Source organism: Fusarium redolens, assembly GCF_020744475.1.
Source record: "Fusarium redolens strain MPI-CAGE-AT-0023 chromosome Unknown BKA55scaffold_15, whole genome shotgun sequence".
Taxonomy (NCBI): Eukaryota; Fungi; Ascomycota; class Sordariomycetes; order Hypocreales; family Nectriaceae; genus Fusarium; species Fusarium redolens.
In genome coordinates this window covers 634504-654071 of record NW_025763678.1, presented here as the reverse complement: position 1 = coordinate 654071, position 19568 = coordinate 634504, and the positions used below count along the sequence as shown (strand labels likewise).

Below are 19568 nucleotides of genomic sequence, written 5' to 3'. Positions count from 1 at the left end.
TCGTACAAGTCGTGAGCTGAAATTACCGCATGCGGCTATCCGAATCACGATCGTGACCTGAGATGTCTTGAAGACAACGACCTTCAGCCAAACGTATTCAAATCTACCTCTTCAAACATGTTCATACTCTAAGCTGTCATGAGCTGTATGCGACGTTGATGCTCTGCATTAACAGCAGATGAGATATCACACCCTTCATGACAGCAGACAACATCACCAGGCATAAACTGATAGCTCACAAAACACAGCGAACCATGGCTAGACACGTCTCTCATCAAAGTATCATATTTTTTCAAGGCTCGCTCTATCGACAAAAGACAATACTGGCCAACCCTCTATAGTTGGCTCCGTCTGTATCCAAATATCCATACATGGCCAGCCATAGTTTCATTATTTAACTTTTTTTGCATGGACGGCGAAGAATTGACAGTGTGCCGTCTTTTGGCCGTCCTCAAGCGATGTTAATGTTTGTTCGTTCGTTCTCTTTAAGCCTTGTAGCCAGCTTCAACCAAGCTCTCCTTGAGAGCGCTAAGAGCCTTCTCGATGTGGTTTCGGCTAGGGTCAAGCTATTAAAACTATGTTAGCAGGTCATCTCGAGTGAACGAGATCAGATACACTTACAGCACTGACTCCCATATGGCCGAATCGGATATACTTAGGAGCAATAGCCTTGTGAATACCACCAGCAAAGACGACACCCTTGGCAGCCAACTTGGGCAGAACATCGGCAGCGCCAATCCCATCGGGCAGGTAAATAGCAGTCATGGCGTGAGCCTGGTCCTCGGGCTTTGTAGCAACGACCTTCAGGCCCAGATCGGTAACAGCCTTCTTGACCTTGTTGGAAACCTCGATGTGGCCCTGGAATCGCTCGGACAGGGGCTTGGTGAAGATCTGAGTGAGGCCAGTGTGAAGGGCGTGGATGAGCTGAGGAGAAGGAGTAGCGAAATAAGAGGGCTTCTTGGCCTCGTAGTTCTTCATGATGGGTGTCCAGTTCTTCAAGGAGGCGAAGTAAGCGGGAATAGGAGTCTTGCGGTGCTCAAGAGCAGCAGCGACAGCTCGGCCGCTGAAGAATGAGATGGAGAGACCAGCGGGAACGCCAATTGCCTTCTGACTGGCAGTAACAACACCATCCAGACCCCACTCATCGAAAGCGATCTCCTCACAGGCAACACTGCAGACACCATCGACAATAACGAGAGTCTCGGGGGAGACACGCCGGACAGTGGCGGCCAGGTTCTTGAGCTCACTTAGGACACCAGTCGATGTGTCGACGTGGGTGACTGTGAGGATCTTGTACTTCTTCTCGGAAAGGGCCTTCTCGATCTCGGGGAGCTGAGGTCGGCCGCCAACTTCACCGTCGAGTTTGGTAACGTTGGCACCGTAGGCGCGCAGGCAGTCGGCGAAGCCATCACCAAAGTATCCAGTGCTGAGAACGAGGGCGTTCTCACCAGCCTCGACCAGGTTGGCGGCAACAATATCCCATCCCAAGGTACCGGAACCGGAGATGACGTACGGCTGGGCGGAGGGGTCGGTCGATTGGAATAGCTTGCGGGTCAGGGTGAGGGTCTCGCCGAAGGTGTTGACGAAGCCGGGGCCGACGTGGCTCTCACTGTGTGACAAGTATTAGCAAGCGAGATATTATCAATCACATCACGCGAACGTGATCCAAGTCGTATCGTGGCGTACCTGTAGTGGCCCATAGACTTGAGGACCTCATCATCGAACTCAATGGGTCCGGGGATGAGGAGAGTAGCGTGTTCAGGTTGAGAAGACATGGTTGCTGTGGATGTTGAAAGACGACGAGCTTGAGAAGAAACCGAAGCTTGAGCAGGAGGAGTCGCGGTATAAGAAGAAGGCGACAAATGACCTGAGACGAGAGAGATCCTATCGGCCGACGCAGATCCAGAGGCAGCGGCCGAATACGTCTTGAAGCCCGCCGAAGAAGAAGGGGGGCTCTCGGCGGACAGCTCCGGAGCGCGGGGCACTTTTCTCCCCTCCATTGCAAGTGCCGATCTTAACAGACTACGACTGGCTACTGCGCCTACCCCCACTGCCACGGACGACAACCGCTGAAGGGGCGCCAGATTGACTGCCTGAGGCCTTCTGAAAGGGAGTTTTTTTGCGGTACCGCAAGCAAAGGAGCCTACGCAACGGAAGAAGGCCGAGAGGATAGAGAACGTCGGTAGGCTTCCGATTCGGGGCACAGAAGCCGGGTTTTTCGGGTCTATGAAGCACCGAGATATGAACTTCACGCGACCAATGGCTTTTTAAGCAGTAAAAAGACGATTTTGAGGATGTTGAATCAGAGTTATATGAATTGCCTCAGGGGAAAGGAAGAGTGAACTTCGCCTAGGGAATACGCTGAGTGTACTGACTCTAGCTTTGGAATCCCCTGTCTTCCGTCCCCGTTTTTTGCTTCTTTCAGCACAGCGAACGGAGCTTTCTCAGTGTCATGTCCAGGTTAGCTTGGGTTGTGCGAGGCCGCTACCGGAGCGAGAGGTTTTAATTGAGTGGACGATGATTCGGCCATCTCTCGGGATCTTGAACCGATTTAAATCGAACCGATAGATTTATATGGAAGCGTTGCCGCTGGTTCGGGGAAATAGAATATCGAATGGTGTGAATTATCATGATGGAGTTGCGAGCGCTCTACGGGAAGGGTCCCGATCTGAGAAGTAACAGAATAACAAACAGTGGACCGAACATGATCAATAGCCACCACCAGTTCTAGGAAGACCATCAAGCAATGCCTTTATAAAACTCAAACAACTTCTCTGCGCCGTCTTCCCATTGAACATCATTCTGTAAATGATGTCCTGCTCCCTCGACGAATCGTAATCTTACACCGTCTCGCTTAGCAGTTCCAGCCTCACGATAAAATGTCGCTGTCTTCTCCGTCACAGGACCAGTCATCAGCTTATCTTGAGTACCTGCCATGACAAGTACCTTTTCACCACTGGCGCCATCATTACGGATATGGTTCAAGATGTTTGATGGCGATGTGAAGCTGTACATCATGCTAAAAGGCCACAGGTAACTCTCGTAGCGGTTCATGTGACGTTGGAACGGGATGACGGCTGAGAGAGGAAACTTGTCGCCAAAGAAAGCTCTTTGAGTGAGCTTTGGGTGGGATAGCGGTGAATTGGAGTGCCAGAGATGGAAGATCATTCGGATGGTGAACCATGGATCCATCTTCCACCAATTCATGTACACGCCTATTCTATGACTGTGTTAGTGGCCTGGCAAGAGCTTCGAGATACGTGTTTATCTTGACTCACGATCCAAATCCTGGGACTGCACCCAGCAAAGCAAGTGCTTTCACATTCGCTACCCCGTCGCTAAGAACGTCTTGGCTCAAACCACCACCACTTGAATGTCCAACAAGCATAACCTCACTCTCTTCCCTGATCTGCACCCACTCTATAGCCGCAACGAGGTCGGAAGCCAAAGCACTTCGAGGCGTTGCAAAGACCATGCGGAAATACGATGGATGCCATGATTCGCCGTGGCCGCGCAACGAAACGGCATAGCATTGAACACCACGTGCTGCCAGATACTGCATGTATTCTGTCCATACCCATGCGCAGCCCATGCCGCCGTGGCAGAAGACTATGGGAGGGCCATTGAACTTCTTGGTGATGGAGGGGGTGTTGGAGAGAACTTCGATTCGGCCTTGGGGTGTGTTTACCCAGTGACGTTCGAGGCCTTGAGGGATTGGAGATGGAGGTCCTGAAGGTCGAGTATAGTGAAGCCACTGGTAGCTGAGATGGAAGCCGAACATTGGTGGTTGTCTAGTGGTAAGACTATTAGACTGTGTATGTCGGGTTTGTTGGTGTTCGTGTTAGTGTAAGTGAGTATGACGGTTCAATGCAGGGTGTCGCTCCCCTCTTATACAAATCCAACCAACCAACCACAAAAGGTTACAAACAAGCTTAAAATAAGTCCAAACAGCGAGGGCCCTTTCTTCCGCAAAGATCTTGTTTGTTGCACATGCAAAAGCTCAGCCTGCAAGCCACCAACCTAGCCCATATGCTTCGGTCTTCAGCCGCTCGTTAGCTTGATCCATCCACAAAGCAACTCATCGGGAGAATCAGGAATGAGAATGTGAATGCCTAGTAATTTCGTGTCTCGCGGTCTACAGAATTGTTTCTTGCTGAGTGGCTTCTTCGGTTAGGCCAAAGGGAGTAACGAGTCCGCCGTCACGGGTTGAGATGTCGGTCAAAGACAATATGAGTCAATGTCTTCTACCATTACAAGGTCATGATAGGCTATTTTTAAACATAAATCGGTATGGGTACGTCTTTTGCAACGTTGTATCATACGGCTTGCATAGGATTCAAGACCAGCTTCAATCAATGCCTCGAATCACAGTTCGCCTTGACTCAATACGATCTGTTTCGTGGACCATTTTCGTATCACAAGCAATAACCGGACTTTGAATTGACATCAAAGATCTTGCTAACGCAATCAGGAACAGTAGACGATCAACTCCGCAAGACCAATCGTCTCTTTGATACCCACACGTTCTAGAATACTTCCATTCTCCCCTTTCGGCTTTGAGTTCCTATCAATCCCTACCCCGCTCTCTCAGCGGAAACCTACCCGTCAAGTATGGAGAGCCTCAAGGACGGCACTATTTCGTTCATACATCAATATCACTACCAGTAACCATTTCTGTGCCTCTTTGTGTTTTTATTTCAAGGTGATGTCATCGTCTACAAGAGCTAATCCTACAAGACCAAATAATGCCAGGAAACGTGTTCCCAAAGCGTATGTTCTTATCTCAATCGCAGATTCAACCTAACTGATGAATTATCAGTTGTGTAAGATGTCGAGATCAGAAGATTAGATGTTCTGGATCACAGCCATGTCAACAATGCGATAAGAGGGGATCGGTGTGTCAATTCGATGACGAATCTCGCAAGGTTGTTGTTTCGAGAGGGTAAGTTGATGCCAGGAACTGTTGATGGAATCATACTCAAACATCTCATCCAGGTATATCAACCGGCTTCAAGAGAGGTTGGCAGCTCTAGAGAGCAAGTCAGACCAACAGGTTGTCCTGGAGAATACAATTGGTTGTTCAAAGAGCCCCGATTTGAGTAAGTCTCTGTTGGTCTCGAATTGACCTTATATACTAAGAGAGCCAGGCGATCGTGTACCGCTATCTGTTGAAAGCAACGAGATCTCAGAACAAGTGACAAAGACTTCAACCTCAATATCACCATATGGACCAACCGAAGCACTAGATCAACAGCCCAATGGCGAAGGCAAAGCTCCTCTCACCAATCCCTTGGCCTTCCACACGTATGACTTTGTTCCCAGCATCACAGGGCACATTCGTGAGTCCATACCTATTCCCCATTATATTTCTTATCTCACTCAGAGTTAACTTATCGTCAGTCTTCATGGGGACTTCATCGAATTGGTCCTTTAACAAGAGAGTCCTGACCATGACACACGAACGTGTCAAGGGCCGTCCATTACCAATGCACAATTTGCACTTTGCCGGTACTGAAGGAAAAGTTTTCGATCTGAGGTGGGATGGAACGAGAAAACTTACAGCGCAGGACGCTCCCGACATGTCTTCCCTGCCAACTAAGGACTTTGCGCTTTATCTCATCAACTCAGTCAAGTTTCACTGCGGTTGGTTATATAGCCTATTCGATGAGGACATCTTCATGGAACGCTTCCGTTTGTTCCATGAGAACCCTGCCGAATATGCGCGCGCAGAACCTTTGTGGTTCCTTCACTACCTTCTCGTCCTGGCGTTTGGGAAGGCCTTTGTGGTTCAATCGACCAAGTCGCGACGGCCTCCTGGCGGTGACTTCTTCATACAAGCTATGAAGCTCATGCCCGATTTCAATTTCTTTGACTGTGATATTATAGAAGAGATGCAAGTTCTCTGTTGCGCTGCTCTCTATTTGCAATCTGTGGACCACATACAGCAGGCATATCGTCTCGTAAGCCACTGGCCCCTTCAAAACATGCATAGCAACTAATGGTGTCAGGTCTGCGCTGCGCTTCGTCATGGCCTAGAACACGGAATACACACCGAGATGCAGTCCGGTGCTCTTGACGTAGCTTATGTGCAGAGAAGTCGACACATGTTCTGGACGCTCTATATTCTCGAACGCCAGCTGATTTCACTTCTGGGACTTCCGCTGAGCATAGCCGACGAGACGATAAGCGCACGCTTTCCCGACTTTCCAGGACAGCCGCAAAAGCTAGAGGCTTTGAAGATACATGTTGACTTCTGCAGAGTCCTCGCAAAGATAAATCAGAGTGCGTATTCTTGAGTCGGATAGAGATTGCCGCTGACAAGTGTAGCTGTCTATGGGCTTGAAGGAAAACTCGACAGTCGATACCTCGGTGCTACCCAGTCTGTTCTTATGAGTATCGCTACGGTGACTGAACGATTGAACAAGTCGTTTGAGATCCAGGCAAGTGAGGGTATGGCTGGCATTTCACGAATATCGGCACATCTCCATTTGATGCAACATCAAGTAGGCTCATCCATCTCGTTCTGACTATCCACTTCTAACATAACAAAGTGTATCATTCTCACCACAAGACCGCTTCTTTATACCTTCCTCCTTTCAAGGCTTGGTCACCTAGAGGTAGCTTTAATGCATTGGCTACAATCAGAGAGTGTGAAAGGGCTAGTCCAAATGTGCACCGAGTCCGCTCAGCAGATTCTGAGGATCCTTTCCAGTCTTTCTGAGCAAGGGCTTTTAGGTCAGTCCACCGTCTCTCAACATCTAATCTTGTTACTTATGACGTTGTGCAGAAACGTTTTTGCGCTTCGACCAAGACGCTGCTTTTACTGCTACAATAGCACTACTCATGGCCGCTGCAATCGACTCATCTCTACTACCGGACCATACTCCTTGGACGCAACGCGCCTACACTCTTTTCGACGAGATGAACTCGAGAGGCAACCTCGTAGCCAATATGGTGGCATCTGAACTGAAGCAATTGGAAGATTTGCTCAGAGGCTTCCTCGTCAACAGCGACTCAAGACCTATGGTTGCGACACAAGGTTCGAACACGCCACGACAGGGTTTCATGAATGACATAGACAATAGCACAGGCTCCGTCACTGATTATGCGGAGCCATTTAGTCTTGAGTCAGATGATGGCTTTGGATTGGGGCTTAACTATGAGCTTAGTGCGGAACAGTTGTTGAATATCGCCAATTCGCTGGATATTGATAGCTTGACATGGCCATGGCCGGAGGACCCGATGCCTGAAGATGTGGATCGGGCATGAGGATCTGAAAGTCCAATGTTAATATAAACAGATAACTAAGGGTCACCATCGGTCCCCTTGTATCACTTGGCAGCATGTTCGGTTCTCTTCTGTCCATCAGAGTTAACAGTTAAAGTGAAGTTTCGTCCTGTTACCATCCTTCTTTCTGACCAGTCCTTTTCTGCTTCGCCAGAGCGAAACAGGCTTCCAAATCGTGAGTTAAGTCGGTGTTATACCAGTCTCTCTCTCAAACCAGCCACGTTAGCTTTGGTAATGGAATGGTTTTCTGCTTCCATACATAAATCACGAGCACATCACTAAAGATCAAGGATATATGTGGGTGAGAGCAATGCGAGAAAACTTTAATAGTCTGTTATGACTTGTTTCCGAAACCTATAGAATACATCCGTACCCAAGGCCCCGACGCCATCATACAACTTTCAAGACATGGTGTTTACCACAGTTGGACATAAGTGAGGAAGCGTCTCCACTTGGGCTTAGCATAGTACTCATCGAGATGCTTTATCTCCTCAACGCTCAAGTGTCGTCGACCGGTGAGACAGTCGGCCGTGGCAGGGTCTCTCCAGGGAGTTCGGAAGATGAGCTTGTATCCAGCAGTGAAGCCAAAAATGACAAGAACACCGATCATGTATTGGAAGAAGTTTGAGGCAGAAAAGCCAGTGCCACCCTGTGGTAAATTTGTTAGATAATTGCCCGTATAGATTGTCATGGGGAGGATCGTTAGGGAGTTGACTTACAACTGGCTTTACTCCGGAGTAGATACAGCAGACCAGCAACATGAGGGAGATTAGCATCAACCATGCTGGTGCAATGGGCCAAGCACTCGATCTCCAAGCATAAGTCTCCGAGAAGAGTTTGTCGTTCTGGGCCTTAAGGGCACAGTGGAATCGGTAGTTGGTGAAGGAAATAATGATCCAGTTTGTGAAGAAGGATGCGCTTGTAATGGAGATGAGCCAGTTCAGGACAGTAAGACCACCAGCTGTAACAACGTTAGTCGTAATTCTCAAAAATTGTGAGGCTTCACTTACAAGAAAGTTGAATGTATCCAAGAACAACAGCAACAACAGAAGTGATGATCAAAGCAAGTCTGGGACGCCCCTTATCATCGACATGTGCAAGACGTGTAGAGATAAGACCCTGATGAGCCATAGTTCGCAGGACTCGTGACGAAAGGTAAACAGACTCGGCAGCGATAGCAAGGACACCACAGATCATTCCAGCGTTGAGAAGCGAAGCGATACCGGGAATTCCAGAGTCTGTAACAGCAATGACAAAGGGTGATGCAGCAACACCACTTCCGCCGAGAAGACGCGGGTCGTTGGAAGGAACGAGGATGGTGATGAAGACGACACTGAGCATGTAGATGAAGTTGACTCGGAAGGGGACGAGCTTGGTTGCGTGAGCAAGGGAGAAGCGTGGGCTCTCGGCTTCACCGCCCATGATACCGATGAAGACTTGATCGCCGACGGCCCAGGTAGCGAGGAGTGCACAGTTGGCGAATCCCTGAAGTTGTTAGCAAGAGTAAATCCAAAAGAGTGTCCTTCAAGACTTACAGAGAAGCCGTTGAGGAACGCTGGTAGATCAGTCCATGTCTCTCCGTGGTGGACATAACCATTAGGACCAGCTCCAAGGACTAAAGCCAAGGAGAGAGTGATGATAATCAAGAAGAGGAAAATCTTGATCAGAGATGTTACGTATTCAAACCAAGCGAAGACGGTGTTCGGTAGGAGGAAGATGACGAGACAGGCGAACATGAAGATGCTGACTATAAAACTTGTTAGATAGATTCAAAAGGGGCAAGATAAATTATAAGTGAAACTCACGAGATGCGGCCAAAGGAAACGAACCCCCAGACCAATATCCTACCAAGATATGGAAGAAACCAGCCTCGGCAGAAACAATAGCAGTCCAACCTATCAACAGTCAGAATACACTTCATAAAATCAAGTTGAGGTATACGAACCAAGCCACTCGGCAAAACCTGCTCCAAAGGCCAAAGCGGGATCAACCCAACGATCAGCATAGTCGATATAGTTTCCTGAAACAGGAAACGCAATAGTCATTTCTGACAACGATTGTAGAACAGCCCAGACACATGTGCATACCATGAAATATGCAATCACCATGTTTCCTGGACCGCCAGTCGCGAGGGCTTTTCCGGTAGCGATGAAGACACCCGAGCCGATATTGGAACCTAGAGCAATAATCTTGAAAAAGATGTGTTAGTAATGTGAGTGATTCTGGTTTATGTGACTTACGTGGACTTGTCGTGGTGTAAAGGATCGATGGAACTGTCCATGTTTGCCCTCCTGCATTTCAATAGCTTGAACTTCATCAATGCTTCTTGAAGCTGCAAGGTCAAGACCATCGTCTTTCGTCATCGAACCGCGGGACTTTTCCATCATCCCAGCTGGAATGTTGACATCGTGAATACTTTCTCGACGCATGATGAAGGATAATGTCAAAGGAATTCAGTCAGGTAAGCTTTTGTACGGATATAAGACCCTGGAGTGGGAGCTTGCTTCTGCTGGGATCCATCTTTTCTGCACGACGGCGATCGTAGGTCTTTATACTACTCTCCTCAGCCAAGGGATCGAGCTTGTCTAGTAGAGTTAGGGGGGCGAAAAACCTGGGGAAATTGATGAACATGACGATCATATCGTGATTGGATTCTACGGGAAAGTATCCGCGAGGCTATCTCTATGTCAAGTATCAAGGGAGGAGGATGAAAGAAAAACAGGCTATCAAAACACTATCAGGCATTTACGACACCCACTGAGTGCTTAAAGTTACCCCGGATTCTACCCCAGCTTCGACTAGACCAGAACGAGCTAGCTTTCGAGCGTCTATCAGTCGAGACTCATCGTAAGGTTGGGAATCATTGGTTAGAGCGGATTCCATGTGATAACAGTTGAGTTTAGCTCTCTCCGTGGCGCTACGGATGTGCTTCCGATGATGAAATCGTTGCTCGGTGTCTTGATCTTATCATGGTTATCTGCCGATGGTGAGGAGAAGCTGAGCCGAGCTAGGCATGGTATCAGTGAGTTGAGCGATAAGCCACTTTTGACTTGAATGAGGAAGGGTACCGCGAGGATGAATTGGGGAAAAGGGCGAGAGTTAGTTAGAGTTCACTTGGCGTCCATTGCCGTGAGGCAATTTCATAACGGTACTCAACGTATTCGATTCAGTATCTGATAAAGACGATAACTCAGCTGTGTTTAGGCAAGTGTTATCAGCTTTCTCGATGTAAAAAGGCAATCCTTTTCTTATCATCACTTCAGCTCGGCGATACTTTGAAGTATGATAACGTCAACTACAGTATCAAGAAGCATTCCGTATCTCATCGGCGCGGGGTTCCGTCTCTTGACATCCCCTGCAATGTCCGAAATCAGGTATTGGAGGCTCAGATACTGTATGTACTTCATGTCATTAGAGGGCGGCTCACGTCCCGGTGGCGTTCTGGAGCAAGCCTAGACCGACCCAGTGGATTGGAACTCGTTCTGATACGATCATTTCCATGTTGCATGAAGCCCACGTGTCAAACACTCACTATTATATGTGTTCAAGATATACAACATACCGCAATATCAGAAGGTTTGGGCATCTGTCGGGTTTCTGTTCTTATTATATCGGGTTAGAAGAGCTGTATTACTTTGATTTAGCCAAATCCTATGAGTTGAGTGGTGGTGACAGATATCTATGTCTGATTTTCTCCGACGCTCAAGTTCAATAAACCGGACAGGAACACCATAGAAATACTCCCCAAAACAATTGCGTGACTCTGAAATACGTCAGATATTCCTTCGACTGTGTAATAATTACTAAATCAGGGTGGTAGCGTGTGCGCGGCCTACCATCCCATCTCAAGCCATGTCCGGGGAACTTGCAACAAATTCGCGGTCTATACATCTGCAGAATATAGTTACCAGTGTTGAATGATAGTTTGAGCCTTTGAGGTTGCCTTAGCCTTCAGAAACACACAGGCACTTGCTCTGTGGCTAATTCTCTCTTGGAAATAGCAGGATCAGATACTTATGTCCTCGAACGGCTGTTTGCATTTTCAAAACCTCTATCCCAAGTAATAGATATACAAAGACAGGCTTAGGGTATCTTAAGATAAACTTGGTTGACTCTTTGGACAGTTCGCTTTCATCTTATAGTTAAAGGTCTCAAGGCTACTTGCACACAGAGGCTATAAAAACATTTACCAACATTTATAAAGTTGATGTGTAGATGGTCGGATCTCCTCTGCGCACGGATTGCGATGTTGACTCGTCGATTACGCATGTCATTGTCAATGTGTTGGCTTGATACATCTCGCCGAGATGTGCTTGTAGTCCTACTTACCATAGCCGGAAAAAACAGGCATTGACTTGTACAGAATTAGAGCAATGAAGTCAAATTCATGGCCAATCAAGTACACTTCTCCAAAGAACAATTTCATTGTTCTGCTAAAATCTCGGCGTGCTGGGCATCAGATGTGACAGCGAGATCACTCTGCTTACCATGGGACAGCCATCCGTCTTGGCCCTGCACGATATCTGGCCAAGACACCAACGTCATCCAAAGATAGAACAGCCAGTTCTCTACCATCTTTTTGACAATAGACACCCAATTCAACGGTGTCTTAACAGCCTGACACCACCATTTTTTACCTCAATTCCCCTGCGTTCCACTGTGATATACCCAGAGTTCAACCGTGAACAGCGGCATCGCCGAGGTGGCCAAAGCACAGCATTACCGTGACATAACCAACGCCCGCAAGAAGCCCCATGCCAAGGACAACCCCACGACCCTTGATTTCTGCCAACTCGTTCATCTTGGCGATTTGGAAAGATGCATTTGTATTCGGTGGGAGAGGTTTCGTTTATAAGGTCAATCCGTGGGGCGAACAGGTCATTAAGCATACCAGCGTTAGTCTTCTGACGACATGATTTGCAGAGGCATTTGCGCCTAGTCGGAGGATCGTGAGGAATACGGCGTAGGTACAGCTACATGCCGCAGGTCGAAAAGTCCTGAGGTGATAGGGGCAACGAGATCGACGAGAGGTCGCGTAACCGAGGCAGATAGGGTAAGGTTCATACTGTACCGTAGGTCGGTAGCGTATGAACAGACTGAAATGTAGCGGTCATCTTGCCCACTGTCTTGGCGTGGGTCTTGGCGGAACTGGGGGTTTATATATGCAACAGCTTACTTGCCCCTTGCTCGACAAGTAACAGCTCGTTATCACCCGTTGCCAAGTGATAAGGGACTAAGACACGCCGCAATAAAATTCTACAGCGCAGAGACATGCCTAGAGCGGAAGGTCAGAGGCCGATTTATCCAACCTGCTGTATTGGGACTAAGGACTCTAGATACGCGTCAAAGCCAGGTATCGTTCTGATTCGACAGTTTCGAAATGCTGGCCTACACGACAGAATTGCTACCCTGTATCGACTTTTTCTCGAATTTGTGCAAGGCTGATTGATTTGCAGCAGATTGCGTCGGAATTCCGATGGATGGTTGCATTTGCGTTATGAGGCTTGATGTATCTCTTGGCTCTGGTAGAGAGCAGGTCTGTGTCAGCTTGCTCGATGAAAAGAGGACATCTTTGAGCAACTGGTACTGTGTAACTTGTCAGTGCAATACACATTGTTAATATCAAGCGAGAATGAGCCCAACACATGCCAGTCAGCACTCGCTGGGTTTGGTCACCATCCAATGTACAATGTAGCACCTGCAGCTAGGGCAATTACACATTGACTTTTGGGATGTCTGGTGTGGCTCATTGAAGGTAAGCTTAATGCTTAAAACAACCCCTGCGGCTCTTCAACCAAATGAAGAATGCGCCGCAGGTTATTGCAGGTAATAATTTTCCTCTCATCGGCCCGTGAAATCGGCTGACTCGGGACGGGTAATGCAAAGGACACTAACAAAAGCTTCCAACTCGGTTATCGATTACCGTTTGATATGGTGACTGTTCTCTTGCTATTACTTGAAGCTGAGTCGTGTGTCTTCATCTAAGTTAACGGACACAAGGTCAGGGGCGACACTTGGTAACGCTGGAACCGGCCTTGCGGGGGCTGCAAGGGTGCCCAGCCGGTCATGTCCGGGCCCGTCATGCCCTTGCTCCATGCTTCAAGTCAAAACAACGGGGCCTCAACAGCGATGGCCACAACAATCTCATCAGAAGAATCGTATTACGTACAAAACTTTGAGCGACTTCCTCAACTGACAGTTGCTGGTGGTTCTGTTCAAGGACGATGGAGCTCTCCCCAGATTCATGGCGATTTGCCCACGGGGTAAGGCAGTTGAGAGCAAACTGTTACGTATTACCCCGTAGTTGAGATTCAAAGTAAGATCTCAGAACCTGGAGTATGAAACGTAATGTACTGTATGTAGGTACATTGAAGTCGAACACTTTCTGGGAAACCCGACTGCCGCGGCGGCAAAAACAACCGCGCACCGCTATCAATAGTGGGAAACCTGGGACCGTTTTGCAACCACGATTTTGCTATTGAATTGGTGTTATCGCAGTCCCTTCCACAAAGATAGCTGATGTCGCACCACGGTGGGAAAGGCCCGGGGTCTGTAAGCTTCGACCAACTCAGCACTCTGTCCTTTCCCTTCATCAACCTCTCACTCGTTCGATCGACGTGTGCTGATGACTGCAGGTCCTTTTTGGTTTCATTAGCGCCAATTGGGAAGCCAAACAGCAAGGTAATGCGCACTTCGTCACTGCGCCACCCTTCTAGAAGAAAGCTATTTTCTCGGCATTCTTTCCCCCCTGTCAGGTCCTGCAAGATGTGGTAGGAGGCGGAAACTAGCCATGTCATACTCTAAAATCACCTGCGAATCGCACGAGTGAAGTGTCGTGAAACCGAGGAATAGCATGAGTGGCCTAAGGGATCAACTCAGGTAGACTCATATCGAACACGAGTTACCAAAAGACTGGCATCAGGTGACAGCATCACCTAAGAGAGCAGGTGGGGGCAGGACGAGATGGGTAATTTGGGTGTCATCGAGACAGATGCCAAGCTGCTTGGAATCATACTGAGCCAGTGTTTCGGTAACAAGAGGCACCCGAAACGGCGTCAAGTTGGTATCTGGCCCGAATACCTAATATGAGAATGTTGATTGGAGGATTCAGCCTTTAATTGCTCCTCTTGTGTCTCCGCAGCGTCTACCACATGGTGTTGGTCACCTATGGACCCCAATCCTCTATGCATCTGTGAGAGGAGGAACAAAAGTTCGTTCTGTGCACACGCGGTTGCATGTGTCTATTGCCGACTGAGAGATTGTAAAAGCTTGGCAGCTGAGGGTATAAAATTGGATGTAAGAAGCATCAAAACACATGGTCCGAGTATCATCATGTGTTGATGATTGCATAAGAGCTTTCGTATGGTAAGAATATCTTTCAGTGAAAGATTACAGAGATAGCAATGGCTTGATCTCGGCTCTTCTCATATGAAACTGAGAAGAATTGAGAAAAAACGAAAGAGGGGCATCATTGCCTTCACCAATGTCAGAAGTGACGATGGGGCAAAGTAAGGTAAGGCAGGTACCTCTTCAATGTACCGGTACCTTCCCTCGGAAGTGGAGTAAGGTTAAGCGTCTTTCAAGGATATCGTTCCTCTCCAATTCTCCACTTTACCTTGAATTAGGTTGATCGTCTTGCATGGCTTGAGCTCTCTCTTGTTTCCCCTGGTCATGCCTACGAAATGTCTCAGAAACAGTCGAGTCTTTCTTACGAGGAGCGATATTGAGCCATGGCGGGTGAAATTGGAAGGTAGAGGTGAGCCTATGGGGTGTAAGGGAGAGGAAATAATCCATGCGCTTTGACGAGGCGGCACGGGAAGCATGGATCGTGGCTGCGACTTGCACAGTCCTTTTGCTGTTGCCTCTTCCCAAATCCCAAATCTCATCCTCATTGCACTCGTCGTTCTTTCCCACGAAACAAGGGGTGTGCATAACCGCGACATCGATATCGAATCTATCAAATCGGAAGCATACTGCCCCTTCCTTCCCTTCGCCCTGTCCTGGTCGCATGTCGGTGATGGACTCCGCTCCGCCATCTGAATCTTTCGACCTACCCCAATCATCCATGTTCCTCCGTATCGCGGCTCTTGGCACTTCGGACCCTCTCTACTCCCATCTCCACTGCGCTTCTACACTTGAAAGTTTCCAACTTGTTGGTGATCGGCGACGTACAGGAAACTAGGGGCCTGCCCATTAGCCTAGTCAAACCTGGGGCCTCACTAGAACTTCGACTCGAACGAATCCATCCTTTCCACTATGGCGGCCGTCTTCGCCTCTAGCGCACCGACTCTAATGAGACCCCGGGTCGTCTTCTCCCTCGTCCAACTTATATTTAAGAAGACTCGTTTCCCACATCGGTGACCGTTGCTTCCGTCCATCACCGTTTCTTCTTCTTCCAAAAGACCAAGGTCACTTGACCTTTCTTAGCATTCTTTATCCCTAGCTCTTCAAGAGTTACCCACAGGGGGAAACGTCAAGATGGAATCAAAGAGTTCCAGCGACAACCCGACAAATGTGTCCCAGGAAAAGGGCACCACCGTCACTGAGCACCCTGGCGATGTCCAGACCGGTGGTGGCTTCGCTTTCCAGGAGGAAAGCAAGTGGACCCGAAATGGTCTCACTCTCGAGTCCTTCCAGCGCCGCAAGTACACTGGTGACAATGAGCTTGATCGTCGTATGAAGCCTCGCCATCTTCAGATGATTGCCATTGGTGGTTCTATTGGTGCTGGTTTCTTCGTCGGTTCAGGAAAGGCCCTTTACACTGGCGTAAGTCGATTCCTGTCTTTGCTGTTTTTGTTTGATACTAACATTGGCTTAAGGGTCCTGGATCTGTTCTCATCGACTTCATCATTATTGGTGCTATGATCTTCAACGTTGGTATGTTACACTTACCTCGCTCCACACTCCCAACCAGGAAACTAACATATGTCTGATAGTCTTCGCTCTCGGTGAACTTGCCGTCATGTATCCCGTGTCCGGTGGTTTCTATATCTACTCATCTCGCTTTATCGATCCTTCTTGGGGTTTCGCCATGGGTTGGAACTATGTCGCACAATGGGCTACCGTCTTACCACTCGAACTGACAATCTGTGCTGTCTGTATTCAATATTGGAATGACGAGCTCTCGCCTGGAATCTTCATTGCAATCTTCCTTGTTGCTATCATTCTCATCAATATCTTTGGTGGTATTGGCTACGCCGAGGAAGAGTTCTGGTCATCTTGTCTCAAGCTCGGAGCTACCGTTGCTTTTATGATCATCTCTCTTGTCCTCGTTTGTGGTGGCGGTCCTTCCAACGGTCGATACAACGAGTACTGGGGCACACGTTACTGGAGAGAGGACCCGGGTGCTTTCAAGAACGGTTTCAAGGGATTCTGCTCTGTCTTCGTCACTGCTGCTTTCTCCTTTGCTGGTACTGAGCTGGTTGGTCTCGCCGCTGCCGAGTCTGAGAACCCCACCAAAGCTCTCCCTGGTGCCATCAAGCAGGTTTTCTGGCGTATTACCCTCTTCTTCGTTCTTGGTCTCTTCTTCATCGGCCTTCTTATCAAGTCCACTGATGACCGACTCAACATTTCCGGTTACTCCAACGCCAAGGCCTCGCCTTTCGTGCTTGTCGGCGAGTACTCCGGCCTTACTGGCCTCGCCCACTTCATGAACGTCATTATCCTTGTCTCTGTTCTTTCTCTTGGTGTGTCTTGCGTTTACGGTGGTTCCCGTACCTTGACTGCCATGGCTCAAAACGGATATGCTCCTAAGGTGTTCGCCTACATTGACCGTGGTGGTCGCCCCCTTGTTTCTGTCGCTGTCCACATTCTCATGGGTTTCATCGCTTTCGTCAACCTTGATCCCAAGGGTGGAGAGATCTTTGACTGGCTCCTGGCTCTTTCTGGTCTCTCGACCCTCTTCACCTGGGGCTCTATCTGCCTTGCTCACATTCGCTTCCGTAAGGCTTGGGCCCGACAGGGTCACACTCTGGATGAAATTCCCTTCAGGGCCGCCTTTGGTGTCGCCGGTTCGTGGGTCAGTCTTTGCCTCATCGTTCTCGTCCTTATTGCTCAGGTAAGTCATCGTCTCTCACATCCAAACAACTATGGTGCTAACAAAGATAATAGTTCTATGTTGCTATTGTTGCTCCTCCTGGTGAATCTGGAATGGGAACCGTCGAGGGATTCTTCATCTCGTACCTCGCCTTCCCTGTTGTCCTTGTCTTCTGGGCTATTGGCTACTTCTGGAAGCGTGAGGGTTGGCTCTCAATCGACAAGATTGATGTTGACACTGGTCGACGTGAGCACAACTGGGACGAGATCAACGCTTACCGTGCCAAGGTTGCCACTTGGCCCGCTTGGCGACGCTTCCTCAACAAGATCATGTAAAGTGGTGGTCTTGTTCCGAAGTTTGTTTCTGTCCTTCGTGCATTAGAAACGTTTTGAATAGAAGCGTATACCATACAACCAATCTTCTGTACATCCATTTATCGTTAGATACCATAATAGCATGATATTGTGCCAAACTGAACATCTATTGCCCTGTACCATGTTTCTCGGTGACGTTGTGAATGAATCCAATGGGTACGTCGTAACAGCAAATTTACTCAAGGGCGTCCCTGTCCTTGTCCTTAGCCAGGATGTTGTGCCAAGAAGTCAGAACTGTTGGTGAGAAGGCGACGGGAAGTTGACTATGGCTGTGACAAAAGCCAGTTTGGTTTGGAGATATTGTACAAGAGCCTTTTATAAGCTTGAAAGAATGAAAACTTTTCTCAAGATGTAGTCAATCGCGCCCTACAATCACTCCAGTATTGACATTGTGTGGAGATGACGCCCTGGGAGCGCGCCCTATGTGTCAATATGGGTAGATGGTGGAGTTTTGGAGATTGCGTCTTCGCTTGAGATAGTCACGTGTGAGCAAGAAGCACTGAATTGAAGCACGTCTTCTACTAGTATCCAGAGTGCTTTGAAGACTTGGTTGAAGCAGATATCTGAGGTTGTGATATTCAGGCTTGTGCACGGCCTAAGCGTTAAGAGACTGCAAGAAGAGACAGAGACAACAACTCGACTGTGCCTGACTTCAATCAAAGCCGAATACCTGATGGAAACGTGAGAGTCCCTCTCCACACCTTTCCTCAATGACAAGAGCCAACGCCAGGTTGCAGCGGGTCTTTTTACGTACAAAGTCAAACACAGATTGAGAAGAGGGAGCAAGATCGTTAACGGCGGGTATTCTGGGGTAATAGGAAATAGAATCCACAGAACGCAACATGCCATAACTCGACTTCACCAAGACTCGTAGTCGTTGAGAGTACGTAACACAATACGGAGAATAGGAGACATAACCATGCTCCCACATCTTGGCCTCCTTGGTTCTCCAAATCGCACCACGACACGACACGGTCTCACAAGCAACTGAGCACCTAAGGTAATTCCCTCAGACAAAGTCACTCAAGTATAGTACATACTCCCCGGAGCATGCACCCCAGAATAGTTCAAGGGCCAGGTCCCACAGGATAAACTAGATAATAAGCGTTTTCAAGGTTAATCTCAAGCGTAGTTATTTGTACGTACTTTTTACATGATGGAAATTGGAGATGATGCGGGGTTGTTATCATTATTGGGGACGTGCGGAGAATGGAATGGGCTGAGGGGTCTTGCAGGCATTGAATATCCTTGGAAGAGAGGAATGTGTGTACACCTTCCAGTTGGGTATTGTTGTTTGCTTCCCCGGGCACCGCCTCAAACCCTGGTTTCAGGGCCGGAAGACCAAGAGTTGTTGTGAATTAGCGTCTTGGATCGTATGGGGCGTGTTGTTTGAACGGTCAAGTCCCGAGGGTTGTTGGTTCTGTGAAAGTTGAAGGAGTGTTGAATTCACATGTTGTGAGGTAGAGCTTGTACAGGAGACATTACCCCAGTAACCCAGGCTCTTTTTGGCATTCTCCAATTCATAACTCCAAATGCCTGATGTTCTCCCGTCTTTCTAGAAGCTTTCTTTGCTTAGCCATCTGTTAAGCACCACCAAAACTTCATCTTATATCAACAACATACGTATCACGACCGCCAAGAACCTTATATCAATGGCAGATCAACCTAATCCACTTCCCCAGACTTCATATCTTGAATTACGAAACAGAATACAAAGATCTCATCTATTACTAAATTGTTTGTGGTAGACAAGGTACATCCCCACGGGGTTCTGCTTCAGCCGTTGCAAGCCGCTGTGCCGAGCACCCCCTTGTGAATGGAGTCTTTTACGCAACAGGAACTTTGCGAAATAAACTCGTGGGCCATCTCGG

General features: G+C 48.3%; 6 protein-coding genes across 6 annotated transcripts; 2 read left to right on the top strand and 4 right to left on the bottom strand.

Annotated features, from left to right (window-relative positions):
- Positions 1 to 485: 485 nt before the first annotated feature.
- Positions 486 to 2000, bottom strand: BKA55DRAFT_694119 (pyridoxal phosphate-dependent transferase; the record flags this gene model as incomplete). Its single annotated transcript, XM_046199999.1, has 3 exons — positions 486 to 566; positions 622 to 1609; positions 1687 to 2000. The coding sequence occupies 3 exons, from the start codon at positions 1998 to 2000 to the stop codon at positions 486 to 488; spliced, it is 1383 nt and encodes a 460-aa protein (XP_046045491.1).
- Positions 2001 to 2739: 739 nt separating this feature from the next.
- BKA55DRAFT_694118 (Alpha/Beta hydrolase protein) lies at positions 2740 to 3781 on the bottom strand (the record flags this gene model as incomplete). Its single annotated transcript, XM_046199998.1, has 2 exons — positions 2740 to 3220; positions 3279 to 3781. The coding sequence occupies 2 exons, from the start codon at positions 3779 to 3781 to the stop codon at positions 2740 to 2742; spliced, it is 984 nt and encodes a 327-aa protein (XP_046045490.1).
- Positions 3782 to 4966: 1185 nt separating this feature from the next.
- BKA55DRAFT_597093 (uncharacterized protein) lies at positions 4967 to 7269 on the top strand (the record flags this gene model as incomplete). Its single annotated transcript, XM_046196031.1, has 7 exons — positions 4967 to 5099; positions 5190 to 5339; positions 5401 to 5960; positions 6009 to 6282; positions 6328 to 6503; positions 6552 to 6735; positions 6788 to 7269. 7 exons carry the CDS (start codon positions 4967 to 4969, stop codon positions 7267 to 7269), a joined length of 1959 nt encoding a protein of 652 aa, XP_046045489.1.
- Positions 7270 to 7702: 433 nt separating this feature from the next.
- On the bottom strand, positions 7703 to 9716 carry BKA55DRAFT_543151 (amino acid permease/ SLC12A domain-containing protein; the record flags this gene model as incomplete). Its single annotated transcript, XM_046190556.1, has 7 exons — positions 7703 to 7936; positions 8007 to 8248; positions 8298 to 8772; positions 8823 to 9034; positions 9093 to 9182; positions 9233 to 9476; positions 9528 to 9716. 7 exons carry the CDS (start codon positions 9714 to 9716, stop codon positions 7703 to 7705), a joined length of 1686 nt encoding a protein of 561 aa, XP_046045488.1.
- A 5182-nt stretch (positions 9717 to 14898) lies between these two features.
- Positions 14899 to 15354, bottom strand: BKA55DRAFT_543150 (uncharacterized protein; the record flags this gene model as incomplete). The annotated part of the gene is made up of 1 exon (XM_046190555.1): positions 14899 to 15354. One exon carries the CDS (start codon positions 15352 to 15354, stop codon positions 14899 to 14901), a length of 456 nt encoding a protein of 151 aa, XP_046045487.1.
- Positions 15355 to 15765: 411 nt separating this feature from the next.
- Positions 15766 to 17658, top strand: BKA55DRAFT_597091 (amino acid permease/ SLC12A domain-containing protein; the record flags this gene model as incomplete). Its single annotated transcript, XM_046196030.1, has 4 exons — positions 15766 to 16053; positions 16107 to 16164; positions 16224 to 17344; positions 17398 to 17658. The coding sequence occupies 4 exons, from the start codon at positions 15766 to 15768 to the stop codon at positions 17656 to 17658; spliced, it is 1728 nt and encodes a 575-aa protein (XP_046045486.1).
- Positions 17659 to 19568: the final 1910 nt, after the last annotated feature.